The following is a 16,524-nucleotide window of genomic DNA, read 5'->3' as shown; positions in this document are numbered from 1 at the left end:
CTCATATTGACTCCATTGGAGGAGCTGCTTCGGCCAAAATTACTTACCGTCGTCGTGGAAGGCTTGGCTGGTGACCGTGACATTGGAATTTATCCGTCACAATTTCCAGCAGGTGATAAATATTACTGTACTAGGCGTGTCGTTGCTTACACTTATTTTGCATATTTACACTGCTTTTTATACTGTCTTCACAATATAAGCATACCTGCATCTATATATGTATATGTCTGATTCTGTATATATATATATCTCAAAATAGACATATATGTAGTAGTCCTACTAAAAGCAGTAACTAATATAGCACGTGCCATTGCGTGCTCATTTACATGTGAATTCCCAAAATGCATAGCTGCAGTGGAAGCAATTGATGGTGGGCGAAGATGGGGAACAACAGGGTAGTACACATGTGTAACACATGTTCATGAGAAATTATTAGTAGCTACAGGTACAGAACATAAATATGTATAATATTATTGTGTATTTTATTGATTTTACTCCGACAAACATGACATTACTGCCTATTTTAAGCATGCATCAAAGAAATTGCATGCAACGGCCTACAAACATCACTGGCACTAACACATCTATAGTTGCTTATGAAAAGGTCCATTTTTGCTTTATGTCATATACAGACAGCATAATGAGGCACACGTAGAATATGGTATGTCATTGTTTTCATAACTTAAACACTGCAGATGACTACTTAGCTCATCTACCATTGTGTTAAAGAAGCTGCAATTAATATCTCATCACAGCATACACTTCAACAGAGGGGGTGGGGTTCAGCACACACACTAATTACAGCCTCATTTCACGGTCAACTTAGTTCACACCATTTTCACCTGTTTCAAGTAATTGAAAGGTATGGCTGATTAGGCTTTTTGGGGAAGGGAATACCGTTTTTACAACCTGACTAGCACAACTGAAGTTAATCACACTCATTTGAAAGCTTAACTTTAGCTACTAAATGCCCCAACAACTCATTACTTATCAAAGCGTACGTCACACATTAGTTCACTCATATCTATAGTTGAACTACTATCAAAGACACATTATCACACACTGCATGTGTTGTCTTGTTGAGTCACAGCCACATTCCAGTGTGCCACATCTTCCATTAATGTACCACACATATCCTCTACCAAAAACAACACTTTTTGCAATATGACCACCTTCATGATAACCATTGTGAATGGTCATCTCATGATAGTTATGTACATTATGATACTGATATCACTACACAACATATGATTTTAAGGTACAAATTTAATCTATTTATCCTCACGCATTACTGCAGAAACATAGTATGTTGTATGTTAGGGAACTCAAAACTTCTAAGTACACAGGCATGTACAGTGTTATTACAACTATTTATGTTCACTTTCACACACATTTTCGGTTAAGGAACTGATGTTGTTAGTTAATCATAAATACAGAACATACAATAAGTGTTTGTTCAATATTTACACATGTAAATGTAAAACTTATGTTATTGTTATATATAGTTGCCCCTGGAGGACATGTGTCACCTGAGATGGAACAAGTGTCTTCACCTGGGTCAGCCAGCTCAACACAACTAGAAGGTGAGTGTATCAGTTGGTGGCCATATAATATGTGCTCTTCTATATGTTATGTTGTCATGTTCATTATTTGTTTTGCACATCTTCTTTAAATAGGATTACTTAGTGTCAGTGAAAATTAAGTGTAAGGCAACATGTATTGTGTTAGTGATGTGAACTATCATGTAGGACTTCTGAGTTTAGAGCAACTTTTCATTCATTCATATTTCATACTGAGTCCAAACATTATTCGTAAGTCAAGGTAGTTTTTAATGTGAGGTTATAAAACGTATGCTAACATGTTAGGTGTTACTTAGGACACAGTACAATTACATAGTAACACAGCATACATTAACATGCCATTTAATAATGTGTACATTTCTTTTTTGAACATCATGGTGATGAGGATGATGAGGATGATGAGGATGACGCCGCAGAAGAGACTGAAATACAATCAAGTGACCATGAAGAGGTGCCAATAGAAACTGTTGTACCGCCAAATCGTCCATCAACTTCCACATACGATGCAATTGTAGCTTCAGAGGGAAAAATAGTGGACGCAGAAAATCGTCGCCATTCAGACATGATGACAGTGCTGGAAAGGATGATTGGACTGCAGGAAGAAACAGTATCACAATTGGCACATCTCCACAGAGTCTTCATTGAAGTGCCTAAACAGTTGCAAAAAATCAACACCTCATTCGAAGCATTAGTTGTTCAGCAAACCCAAGCTAATTACTTGAGAATGACTAATGTACCCCAATTCAACACCTCACAGGCTGGATCATTACATGCTGGCCACTTCTCACCACATTCATCTGATCTTCAGTCACCAGGTCCCAATGTTACCGGTCAAGTAGCACACATTGGTGTGCAGGTTCCTGACGACATCCTACCGCTGCCATCTGTACTACATCACCAGCTGACACCTACAAAGGAGGCCACAAAAACACAACAGCACAAGCAGTTAGTACTGACCAGGAAAGATGAAACGGACCAACCATGTGTTGTGCACGGTGTACCAACTTGCTCACATGTGTCACTGCCCACAAGCCCTGTTGGTGAACAGTCACTGCCCAAAAGCCCTGTAGGTGAGTCACTGCCCACAAGCCCTGTAGGTGAACAGTCACTGGCCAAAAGCCCTGTAGGTGAGTCACTGCCCACAAGCCCTGTAGGTGAACAGTCACTGGCCAAAAGCCCTGTAGGTGAGTCACTGCCCAAAAGCCCTGTAGGTGAGTCACTGCCCACAAGCCCTGTAGGTGAGTCACTGCCCACAAGCCCTGCCCGTGAAGTGCCAGAGGCCACTCAAAGTGGCTCTGTTGTGGCTAAAGTTGGTGGCAAACGAAAAAAAAAAATGCAAGAGACAACAAGCAGGCCTGTTACTCGCTCACAAAAGGAACAAAAAAAATAAATGTTATAATTCACTCAATATGTCTCTGGCCTTGTTTTGTTGACTTCACATTATCTAATTAATATTGTATGTATGCTGAAGACTGTGTTGTTTCCAAACTTTCAACTATGTTCTTGTACACGTGAAGTTTTGGAAATGTTAACACTCAATTAATGAATAGTGTTATAAATATTTATGTATTAATCGTCTGTTCAGTAATGGTCCACCTGGAACCAGTTGCAAAGTTTAGAGAAGCTGCCATTGACTTTGCAGCAAAACATTGCATTTGGGTGTGTTAATTGATGTAAGAATTGCATATGCATATTAGTCACATGCAATTATAAAAACACCTAAGTAACTGCAAACATCTTTCTTGTACGTGTACAGCAGGATTATGTGTAAATTATTACTTACCTTTGCCTTGCTTGGGCATTCTAATTTTGTCCTTTAATCATTTGTGTGTTCTTGTTTCAATAACATCTCAGAATGTATAATAATATATACACACACACACACACACACACACACACACACACACACACACACACACACACACACACACACACACACACACACACACACACACACACACACACACACACACACACACACACACACACACAGTGAGTGTGTGTGTGTGTGTGTGTGTGTGTGTGTGTGTGTGTGTGTGTGTGTGTGTGTGTGTGTGTGTGTGTGTGTGTGTGTGTGTGTGTGTGTGTGTGTGTGTGTATATATATATATATATATATATATATATAGTACTATATAAACTGGTATACATGTATTTTACAAACTAATACACTTCATGCTTCCTTGTGAAAACACACTATTTTAATAATACAGGCCTAATGTTTGAGAAATATCCTAAGTATGAGACTCTAACAGTATTGTGCTTAAACAAATGTTTATTACTTCATTCAATCATGTTTCTCACCATTTAAATAGGTTTCATACAAGGTATACTTACTGCCATCAATGTTGTGTGTACTCCTGCAATATTAAAAAAAATAAAATATAATATATAAATATATATATATTTTTATAAGAGAGATATATTTATATATATATATATATATACACACGTATTTAAACTCATGCAGACAGGGAGTTAACCAGACTTTCACATACACACAGAAATGTAAGCGGGGAAAAAACATTTCTTTTTGCAGGTGTGTGTTTTTACTGGTATGCCTGGCTAAGAACTATTTTCACACAGTGTTCTTTGTTAGTTTTCAAGAAAACACTATGTGAACGAATTCAAAGTCTAGGGATGTTTTTCACAAACGAGATAAAAGAAGGAGAAATGTTTCTCCCACAGTCCCATATCACGAACCACAACTGTTAACCCAATTAGAAAAACAAATCCAATTGGCGTTTGAAATAAGGAGTCAAAGTAGTTAGTTTTGTTGACCTTGACAAGGAAAAACAGGAGTTTGTTAGCCATTCAGCACATTCATTTTGATGAGCAAATAACACAGACCTGCACACAGCTTTTGTGCTACTCAGACATGGCTGATGAATTTGTTAACAATATTAATCCCCTTTTAGGGTATAAGTACATGATCTGTGAAGCCATCTTGAACAGTCGCGGACAGAAAGCAAGCACACGCCAAATCGATGATTTCATTCGAGCAAAATATCCTTATTACCAAGACCGTAAGCATGCACGGAATTTTAATTCCTCAATAAGATTCACTTTATCAAGTAATGACTTTTTTGAACGTGACCAGGATAAGCTACAACACACCTATGGTTTCTGGAAGATTGCCCCGGAAAAACAATTTCTCCTGAAAGACGGCACTTATATTGTCGTGAAAGGCATATTTATTCCTAATGGCAATAGCAATGTATCCGCTACTACTGATCCGTTTGAATCGATACGTGCTGCAATATCTGCAGCCTCCATTCCTGAAACCCACATTGTACAAGAACAAAAGTACTATGATTATGTACCAAGCCTTTCAGCTGAAAATGCATTGGAATGGGAACCCGAAGAAATGAACCTACCTCCCGACCAATTATTTGAAGAAAGCAGTGGCGATTCCTATGAGCGCATCCTGGAGGAGATATGTGTCATACTGGATTCAGCGGTTGGGTCAAGCGTGGATGAAAATGCCTTGCATTTCTGGAGCGACCAGTTGCAGCCAGGCGAAGAGTTAATTCTAGAAGAATGGTAAATATAACAATCGTTATGCGTTGACTCTGCGTTTAAATTTTTTTTTTTTTTGTAACCACCATTTTCACTTTCAATGCGTGGATACAGCGTAACATTGCAGACTGCATAACATGTAGCGATCACAAACAAATTGTTTCCTAACACAATATAGTAGAACCTGAAAGAGTAGTACACATTGCTGATGGAATAAATATACGTACTTTCCTATCCCTTTAAACATATTAGCAACATTTATCCATAACTCTAACACATACCTGTTTTGTTATCATGCAACATCTACAACATTGAAAACCGGGTCCACCACGTATGACGTGGGACCCTTGTCATGGCCCAAGGCGTCCTTAAAAAGGATTACGGATGTAAGTCCCGCCCCCAAGCGACGTGCGCGCCTCAAAGCCTATTGGCTGTCATGTTTTGTTATAGTAACGGTAACTGCAGTGTGTGATGCGTGCGGCTCAGTGTTTGTAGGCGTACCCTGGGCGTTAGCCGAATGTTAATTGAGTGGGAGGAGTGTTCGCGTGCGTTTCACGCTGGCTTAACATGACGTGACACGTATTGCATTTGCGCATTGTGTTATCGGCCGTGCTTTCTGTTCAAACACGTCTGTTTAAAAAGAATACAGATGTACTCGTTTAGAACGAATGTAGTTTCGTCTTCATTGTATTTGAAATAAAGATGTTATGTTTACTGGTATTTTCAACATGTATTGAACGCACAACGTACGCTTTGTTTTGCGCATGCGCTAACAGTTAGTGGAGCCAAGCGTGAAGTGCGTGCGCACACTAAGATGTGCGCGCACATCTTTCAGTATACAGGCAACGTTCACTTCATATACATAGTTATGCCTGCTACAAATTTAAAGAAACATTACATACTGATGAACACTTTTACTTCTAACATATAAGTGATTGACGTGTGTATCTACACAATCATATAGAGCTGCGTAACGCGTTGTCACGGATACATATCTAGTAAGGTGCCATCTTTGACCATCATGTGTTTGCTGTATTTCAGAGATGTCGGGGAAGATACAATCGGATCAATGTATGATTTCAGAAGAGTCTACCTTTATATGAGATGATTGTGAGGAGGAGCCACCGACTACTATACTACATATGGAACTAATTTTATATTGCTTGCAGCGCTTATTAACAAACAATTAAAAAAGTGATACCCTTATGCCTATATTGCATAAGCACTTAATTAACATAATGATGTTGCAAAATAGTGCCTCTTGAATTTTTCCAGAGTGTTCTTTAATGACTACTAACATTTTATGACATGGTGTGTTTTTTATATAACAACCATTCCCACTCTGCTAACACATTTGTGTATTCTATTGTGTAATGGAACGTATGACTGTCGAAACTATGTAACAATAATAATAATAATAATATGAGCATGTTCATGTATAGGGCTGCTAGTTGTACGCAGCGATTTACAGACACATGTTTCAGCCTGAGGTCCCTGGCCCGTGGAACGTACAAATGTTTTTTTGCCGCATGAGGCACAGGGAGATAAAGTGACTTGGCCAAGGTCACAAGGAGCCCACACCGGGAATTGAACCAGACTCCCCTGCTTCAAACTATCAGTGCCAGTGTGTGTCTTTACTCACTGAGCCACTCCTTCTCCCAATGTAAAGGACACTTACAAACAAGTAGCCATTTATTTTTAAAATCTCTTGTTACATGGGTATGTAGATAAAATGGTTTGGGACTGTAGCAAAGAATGTTACTGGCCAGATGTTATGGTCCCCTCCAATGCATGATGTTCTGAATATGACATCACCATCATGTTATGAAGTACGTTTCTGTGTATATTTCATTAACCTAACTAACTATAGTTTACGGTGTTTATTAATCGTTTAAAAATACATAGTATAGTCAATATGATGATATAAGCTACCATAATAAAGCTGGTGTTATCATTTGTCGGTGTTATACATGGATCCTACACCAATTGATAGAGACACAAACAGTTGTCTTAAAAAGTGTGTCTATGCTAGTGATGAATGTGCTCCCGTAAGTAAACAAATAAGTACAGTTATCCCCTTTTCTCCAAACACCTCTATATTACATTAATGGAAATTATAAGGAAACATACATAAAATGTGATGAAATGTGAGTAATCATTTTGTAATACAATGCACATGAAACCTCAAGAGTAGCTAAATGCATATACATGATACAGAAAGTACATATATGTAACATTTGTGTTTAAACCAATATGTTGGGTTTTTAGTTCAAATAATTATAGGAAGATTGAGGTAGCCACATCTTATGAGAGATGTCAGCAAATATACATACCATGATCAGTCATACTGCAAATATACCTATAATGCAAAGGAACAATATATAAATTGCAAACATTGACATGCCATCTTCAGTACCGTAAAGAACACATCAAAGTGTGTATTTGGTGTTAAATGTGCAACACCATGTATATTTAATGACATTCAAAATGTAAATCAGCCTGGTGTACACATCATCTGGATGTACATGTTACACTGCACCAATAACATTGTATGTAAGCATACTAGAAGCATGAATGATTATGGGCATAATATGTGTTTTGTCTTAGCATAAGGAATAACACAATGCTAAAATATTATTGCTTTGTTACCCAAGTTGTATTCACATACACACAACTAAAGTACAATTGAAGAGGGATTATATAACCTGTGCAACAATAACATACCGGTGCCACATCCCTTTGTGCACACAGCAGAGAAAAGAAAGGTGTGCAACCCATATTCATCTGTGTCCTAACAGAAGGTTATATAAAGAAACATTATTGTTAATATAACATAATTAAACTATAAAAGTAGTACTAGGAACATATGAGTTTGTACTTACAAGAAAAAAATGAATTGATGAGATTCTGTCGTGTCTGGCCACCACTGGCTGTTTGTTCATTTTCAGCAGCTACACTACCGACACACTTTATTGAAGTGTGGTCGGTACCGCAAGCCGGGAAATCTCCCGGCTTGCTAGTGGCCGCCCCTCGGCGTGCCGCGCGTCATAGACGCGCGGTCACGCGTCATCGGGAGCGTGCGCCCCCTGCACGCGTGTCCAGGGGCTCCCCGAGGGAGCCCTGGTGTCCCGCGATCGCGGGACAGCGGCAGGGGGTTCCGGGGGACCCGGCGGACCCGGCAGCGGTAGGGAGAGCGCCCCGATCGGAGGGCGCTCTTCCGCTGCTTCGGCGTGCGCCCGTCACACTCGGGCGCGCGCCAGGCTACTGCTGCGGCACAGAACGGGCAAATGCTCGAATAAACTGTGCCGCAGCAGTACATGGGTGGGATGCTCGTCTACCAAAGCCTCAGCTAGGTCTGACTGTACATTGTGCCTGAGTGCAACATTGTGCAAAATGCAACAGGCAAGGATAATATCAGACACTTTTTGAGGCTTGTATAGAAGAGCCCCACCAGTTCTGTCCAGACACCTAAACCTGGTCTTGAGTAGGCCAAATGTCCTCTCTATAACAGATCTTGTAGATATATGGGCTGCATTGTACCTCTCCTCTGCTTCAGTTTGAGGGTTTAGCACCGGAGTCAAGAGCCACGGCCTAATTCCGTATCCTGAGTCACCTATAATGAATGGAGCACACATAAGCTGACATTAGTGATCAAATTGTACAATGCCAACATTCCTAAATACAAATGTGTTTTGTGTTAGAACATGTAAATGTGTACTCACCCAGCAGCCAACCAGGTTCAAAATGTCCCTCTTCGAACGCATGGAAGACTGAAGAGTTCCTCAGGATAGAGGAATCGTGACTGGAACCAGGGAACTTGGGTACCACATGCATTATCCTCATCGTGGCATCACATACCACCTGTACATTGAGTGAATGGTAGTGCTTACGATTGCGGTACACATGCTCACTCTGACTAGGTGCAATCAAAGCAACATGTGTGCAATCGATTGCACCCAGCACAGATGGTATCCCTGCTATATTATAAAAGCCAGTCCTGACTTCCAGCCACTCTGTTGCCTCTGTAGGAAAATGAATATAATTCCTAGCGCGTCTATTGAGTGCATAGAGAAACTGGGTTAAGGCCCGCGAGAATGTAGATTGCGAGACCCCGCCCACTATGCCCACAGTTGTCTGGTATGACGCGGAAGCAAGATAATGTAATGAGCACAGCATTTTAACAAGCCCAGGGACTGCACGACCTCTGGCTGTGAAAAAATCTAAATCTCCCCTTATCTCCTGATAAAGAGATAAGATTGCTGCTGAACTCAAACTATAGCGACTTACAATCTCCTCCTCACTCATCCCATCTAACAGGGTTCTCTCCCTGTACAGACGCGGACGAGGCACAAGTTGTCTCCTCTGTCTTCTCCTCTGATCTCCTGTCCCTCTACCTGTCCCTCGGCCTGTCCCTCTCCCTGTCCCTGTCGTATCCGCGTCACTGTCACTGTCCCTCGGTGTGTCCCTACCTTGCCCTATATCATTCTCTTGATCAGCAATCATGTCATAGAAAAGAATGTTCCTCCGTCTCCTAAACAATCGCAACATTTTGAAATGAGTAGCTGTGAATGAGCAGGTAATGTGCGTCCTTTAAATAGGTATGTGATGATGTCAGGTGACATAGTAAAATGCAAGGTGTTACATTAACATAATAAAGTACTTCTGTGGCAAGCTGTGTGCACTTGTTGTTCTAAGTATTTGTTGTGTGTATTCTGCAGGGAATGATGATATTTGGCAATGATGTGACGTGAAGCTTTGTACAAAGATTGCTTGCAAATAAATAGTTGCATGTGCAATGCATGTAACACTTGTGAACGCAAGAGTCAGTCATGTAATGAGACAAAAAGGCTGAGATTGACGTGGGAAAAGTTTTGTGTAACATGTGTAATTATCCATGTTATTGTCACATGTTGGCAACAATGAATAGTCGTGTGCATATGCATGCATTTGTGTAATGAGGATAGTTGCTATAGAATGAGTTTACAAGGTGTCCCAATGATGAATTACTGTACATGTGTGTATAAGTTAGGTTGAAGTGCTTGTAATGCTACGGTTACAATGTAAACATGCAATGTGATTGAGCGTCCAATAAGTGACGTCATGAAAATAGGGAGGACCCAAACGTAGATGTAAACATGAGAATTTAGATGTACATGAAGGTTTAAAGATGCGTGACACATTACAAGCATTGTGTAATGTAAAGCAACATGAATATACGGTGTATGTGTGACATGTGTAACATCATATAAATAATTGTCGGTCAGTTCAGTAAAATGTGTGATATGATGTGAGGTTCTCCTTTAAGAGTTGAGTATAGTATTTTCCCTTGCCACATCATCACATGATGAGTAATGTGACCCGCAAATGCTGAAAACATGTAAAAGTCGAATGTTATGCAAATAAGACACATCAGCTGTGACACAATGCAGGGAATGCCCCCACACTGTAATGCAAATCCCCCTTGTATTGTGAGCAATGAAACGTAAACAGTACTATACTGTTATACGTCCCGCTCCATTGACTTCCATTGATGTACAGAAGATTTTTTTTTTCTAAGTGCCGTTCCGGCAGCCTTAGCGATCGTTCTCCCGTCCAAACTGCCAACTTTAGTTGGCGGGAGAAATCGGCCATAACATCTCAATTTCGTAGTGCCGATCAGCCCCGATAAGCTGTTTTTTTTTGTTGAATCCAGCCGATTTAAAAAAGTGGCGATCAGTGTCGAAAACAGGCTTATCGGCAGCCGACTGGCCATAACCAAATTATCGGCTCCGAAACCTGGCGATATGAAGCACTTATCGGCGCTTACTGAATCTCAAACACAATTTTGGCTATAAAATGGCCATATTTCCCTTATCAACGCTTACTGCATGAGGCCCAGTATTTGATCTAAGCGCCTGTAGTGGGTAACACTTAACACTTGGTTTTATACGTTGCTGTTACTGTGCCTTGCCTGATCTTTCGTTGTGACCCCTGCTCGTACCTGGACCTCGGCTCGCTTCTGGACTCCCACTCTCTCCTCACCTTGACTACGGCTATGGATTACGACTACTCTCCTTTCCAACCCTTGACTACGGCAAGTACCACGACTTACCCGAACTCTCCTACCCTGACCTGGCTACACGACCCTGACTCTGCAATCCGCACTTGGTCTCGCGGTTGTAGGGCGTTGGTTATATACATCCCCACCTCAACCTTGCGGTCTAGTCTCATTTGTGGTTAGGACACGTTACAAATAGTAAACATATTAAACATTTAATTACCATTAGTTCATTTTGGTCCTAGGATGGTCTGTCCATTTAAATTAAACATGTGGAGCCTGTGAGTGTCAGAGTGTTTGTCAATAAAGTGCTCACTCAAGTATTGAAAAACAAGTGATACGCTTCATTGGTACGTTCAACAACCAATGGCCAGAAATTACCAACATTATGAACACACACTGGCATGTATTACGTGAGGATGTGGATCTGAGAGAGGTCCTGAACGAGAGGGCGACCATTGTAAGCAGGAGAGCCAGCAGTCTACGTGATCTGTTGGTACATAGCCACTATCAGAGACCATCCACAGGGACGTGGCTTGCCAACAGATCAAATGGCTTCTTTAAATGTCACAAATGCACTGCATGCACCTCCTGTTCCTCCACAAAGACTTTTAATAACTGGAATGACACACGTAGTTTCAACATCCGTCAGTTTATTAATTGTAGAACTGTGGGCGTGGTCTATCAGATTATCTGTGTCTGCAAGAAAAAATACATTGGAAAAACAAAAAGACAGTTGAGGCACAGAGTGCTTGAGCATCTAGGGGACATCCGTAATCATCGGGATACCCCTGTTGCTAACCACGTCCACAATCAACATCAAGGACTATCCTCAGTTATTCAATTTGTAGGTATTGAGGCCGTATCCAATCACAGTAGAGGAGGGGACTGGGACAACGAGATCCTACGACGGGAATCTCGTTGGATTTATACTTTGGGCACTTTAGTCCCTAGGGGACTAAACGAGGAATTTCTCTTCTCCCCGTTTATTTGATGTCCCTATGACTTACCTACCCTTCCCTACCCCACACACACCCACGAGTGTGCTCAATATCATCCAACAGTGTATCCGGTGCAATCCTATCTATGTTCTTGCCCTCTGAGGTGGGTGGTATTTTTGTATGCATCTTGACCACTCGCTTCCCCTGTGCTAATCTCTACCCTCCTTATGATACCCATGATTCCAACTGTAATTATCAGCAGGCAGAACTTTTTCTGCAACTTCAGTCGGGGATGGGGCCACTTACCTCATTTCCTTCATTCTCCTTTACCCCCTACCACATACCCCAAGCCATCATAATGTGTCTTAACTAGGGATACTGGACCCCCTATAACACTCTACTTTGGCAAACGTGTAGCTAGTGTATCTATGTGGCATAGCCACTTTAAGGAGAACCACCTACCTCCTTTCCTTCCTTTTGCTATTTTACCCCGTGTTCCAAATTGTCACAATGTGTTATAGCGAAGGGTAATGGACCCCCTTACACTCTATTGGGGCAAGGATATAGCTACTGTGTATATATATGAGACTGCCACTTTAAGGTGAACTACATTATGACACAACCTTATTGGGACTCATGTTTACCTGCATCCGCAGTATCCACATAGCACACAGGATACTGAAATACCTTGGACTGCTCCATGGTGAACTACTAGGGTTAATAATACCCCCAGATATGTGGAGGTCATGACATGATTCACTAATTTAGAGCCGGCTGTGTAGCAGACAGTGCAGCAGTTCAGGCAAGCGAGCGACGAAGGGGAGACACGCCCCCAGCGGTCGCTGTGGCAACCACAAGCTACTTAAAGTGCACTCTAAGAGCGTGCACGTACCTTTGAGAAAGCGCGATCCCGCGCGAAACGTGCGTCAGGTGACTACGAGCGTGGTGACGTCACCGCACCCAAGATGGCGCCTCCGCGGCTGTAGCTGCCGCCTCGAGACCAGAACACCCCTCCCATGGTATCCTGCAGCCGTTCCCTTCTACCTACGATGGTGTAATGGCTTCTATATGCAGCCATGAGCTAAGTAGCACCCCTATTAGGACCTTAGATACTTTTATGTCCTGATATTATATTGTACATCATTATGTTTGCTATGTCTCCATTTTACCATAGCTACCATTCAGGTCACCAGCATAATATATGCACAAAAGGGAGGGAGGTGTAACCAGGGGTACTGTTCACTGACCATTATCAGCCCTAGCAGTGTATATATTATATTTACCTGCTTAGAGGGAGACTCAATATGATTTATGAGTCAGGCTGTTCCTTACCCCGTGTACCTATCAGTAACTTATAATTATTAGGTCTGATTAGTGTTTATTACCGGACTCTATAGAGGCTACCTGTGATTTTGATCTCTGCATTAAACATCAATCAGTACACAGAGGCTATAACTGGATACGGTCTTTGAACCGTGCCTCAGGGCGTCTCCGTTAGCACACTTTGTGCTTGCCCTTTGCAGAGCTCACACACTATTCAGCTACGCATCCCACTACTACATGTATATGGTGGTTGAGTTTCCATTTTTATGATGATCATCTTTGTTGCGTTGTTATTGTTTTCACCATGTTTTGTTTATTTGTTGTACACACCGCTTAAGTGGACTAGGGATATCATCCAGATATATACCATCTGTCCATTCGGTGTAAGATAATCACCCCTCCAGACTTAGCTTCAATGACCTATACCATTTTAGGTTCATTTAATTATTGATAAAAGGATTTCCATATGGTTTATGGGCCTTCTATTCTGGTATTATAGTAATGGGGATTGTCTGAGCGACACAGTTCCACATTAAGGTGTTGTTATACTTATATCTCCTCTCAAGTGAGGACGATTCTGTTTGGTTTGCCTATTAGGGGCTGGCCTTGGATTATATATACCATGCCCCTCTATACAATCCTGTTTTAAACCTTCTCTTGTGATTAAAAGGTTTTTAAATACACTCATTATCATCAATCACTGGCTTATCCGAGTGCATTCAAGGAGGATCTTTTTCTCTCTTTTTTTTCAGTTATATATTTTTCCTCTTTTGCACCGGCATTTTGCCTGACATACTACTATTTACTCACTATATACCTGCTGATGCGGGAGCATCCCCTACCCCTCCCTTTTCCCCTTTCCCATCCCTGGATTATCTAGTCTCATTTGTGGTTAGGACACGTTACAAATAGTAAACATATTAAACATTTAATTACCATTAGTTCATTTTGGTCCTAGGATGGTCTGTCCATTTAAATTAAACATGTGGAGCCTGTGAGTGTCAGAGTGTTTGTCAATAAAGTGCTCACTCAAGTTCTAGCCCTGTCCTTGTTAGAGGGACGATAGTAATGGAGGAAAAGTAAAGCAAACTACTGCTCTACATATAGTAATATCACATACTGTACAATGGAGGGCCTAGAGGAAATAAAATTCTTCAATTGTCTCAGATTAATATTTATACAAACAGATTACTAAAAATATGAATATCATTATTGTATTTAAAATTACTTATATACAGTAATGTATGGTTGTTGTAGAAGAGTGTCAGTTGCCAAGATATAACTCCTTAAGCTGTCACTGCTAATAGTAGTCCTTCTTATAAATATTTTTTTTTATCAAGTAGACTTGGCATAGTTTATAAGCCACATATACCACACACCTGTATTTTGATGTTACCAATACATGTAGATACAATTGACCAATATTACTGTAGGTAATTACATAAAGAGAACAGCAAATTCTTTGGAATCAAATAGAAGATCAATATGTTTTCTTTTGTCATATAAAACAATGTTATGCAGACTTTTAAATGCAGATTTGTTATGCTTCATTTGAAGTATATTTTTTCTTTGTAGAATTGCAACAAGTGGGAGTACAACAATTGAGCTACTGCCTAATTATGCTGGGAGAACCTGTTCTCTACCAGCAAAAAGAGTAAGTAAAATAGCTAATAATAAGTTCAGTAGTAAGATTTTAGGGAATTAAAATGTTAAAAGGGAAAAAAATAAAGTGCATTTTTTTTTAAATTAAAGTCTCTCGGCTCCAAAGCTACAGCAAAAAACAGCACCAGATTAAAGCAATAAACCGCATTATGGGCCTCATGCAGAGAGCATCGTTATTTCAAAATTCGCCATTTTTTGTACAATTTCGCGCAGAAACCGGCAGAAAATGGCGAGTTACGAAAAACGCGCCATTTTGTTTTTTCTATTGCTAAAACTCTCCGAATGCAGAGAGGTGCGAACGGCATGTAGCGGCTGTTCGCGCCAAGAAAATGGCGCGATTTTCGCATTTTTGCCGCGCCAGGAAAAGATGGCAAGATGGCGCTCGCCGCCTATAGTAAAGGGGAAAAAAAAGCCGCGATTTTTTTTTTACACATTTCTGAAGCGCGCATCTTTTCCATTCAAACTCGCCACACGCATCCATGTTAAACATAGCAGAATTCGCACTTTTCTGCATATGGAGAATAAAACTCTCCAAAAAAACTACTTTTTATGAAATTCACCAATTTGAAAATTCTATGCTCTCTGCATGAGGCCCAATATGTTGATAGTTGTGAGACTTTGATAAATGGATCCCAAGGTGTAAATGTATTTAATTTAACTTCCTACAACAATAACATTATTTCATATAGTGCTTCTCTCCCAATGAGACTCAAAGTGCTTTAAAATTACAGTATAGTGCATGGTACGCAATCCTTAAAGTTTAGTCTTTTTGATACTTAACATAAGCCCACATACTGTACACAAGTAGTTTAAGAATATATGCTGAATTAGTATAAGATGCAACAATAAAAAGAAGGGGAAAAAAAGCGCAAAACTCATGGTGAATTAAGTCTTTACTGAATCTAGCTAAAATGATTTAAAGCACTTACAGACGTCCACAGATATATGGCACAAGATAGTATATAGAATAACTGTAGGTGAAGCAGGGCTGCCATCAGCATTGGGCAGTGCTGGGATGGGGCTTCTCCAGCTCTTTCGATCCTCTCCTTCAGTGAGGACAGCTGATGCACTTGCGCATCATGTGTTTGCGCAGCACATAGTTACATAATTACATAGTTACATAGTAGGTGAGGTTGAAAAAAGACGTACGTCCATCAAGTTCAACCTACTGCACCGACACACTTTATTCGAGCAAATACCCAGTATGTACCTGGCAGATACCTGGAATGCGCCGCTCCTCACCTCTGACAAGCCCCGTTGCGTTTGCCTTCCCAGCCTGGGTTCATGCCTGGCTGACGGGCGGCTGATCTGTTAAATGATAATGATTAGGATTTAATAGGCTGCAATGCTTCGCGTGTCTACCAGATGGCATAAATTCATGAATTGTAATGCAGTATATATATATATACTGTGCAGTATTGCAGCCAGCGGGAATAAAATGCTTCAATCCCTGCCTGTAAAAT

General features: G+C 40.7%; 1 protein-coding gene and 1 long non-coding RNA gene across 5 annotated transcripts in view; one reads left to right on the top strand and one right to left on the bottom strand.

Annotated features, from left to right (window-relative positions):
• The window catches only part of CATSPERE (catsper channel auxiliary subunit epsilon), an 891,786-nt gene that overhangs the window by 689,729 nt on the left and 185,533 nt on the right, over positions 1-16,524 (top strand). For all 4 annotated transcript variants that reach the window (XM_075596820.1, XM_075596822.1, XM_075596819.1 and 1 more), the window contains one exon: positions 14,975-15,053. In XM_075596820.1, the coding sequence (XP_075452935.1) occupies positions 14,975-15,053 (79 nt within the window). The remainder of the gene's footprint in view (positions 1-14,974; positions 15,054-16,524) is intronic.
• LOC142493201 (uncharacterized) lies at positions 1,847-3,942 on the bottom strand. Its single transcript, XR_012801040.1, has 3 exons — positions 3,917-3,942; positions 2,369-2,488; positions 1,847-2,172 (listed from the first exon to the last, which is right to left on the bottom strand). It is a non-coding gene; the product is annotated as an uncharacterized LOC142493201 (long non-coding RNA).

This window comes from Ascaphus truei, chromosome 4, assembly GCF_040206685.1.
Source record: "Ascaphus truei isolate aAscTru1 chromosome 4, aAscTru1.hap1, whole genome shotgun sequence".
In the NCBI taxonomy this organism is placed as follows: Eukaryota; Metazoa; Chordata; class Amphibia; order Anura; family Ascaphidae; genus Ascaphus; species Ascaphus truei.
Note: the sequence above shows the minus strand (reverse complement) of the source record. Positions and strands in the feature narration are given on the sequence as shown.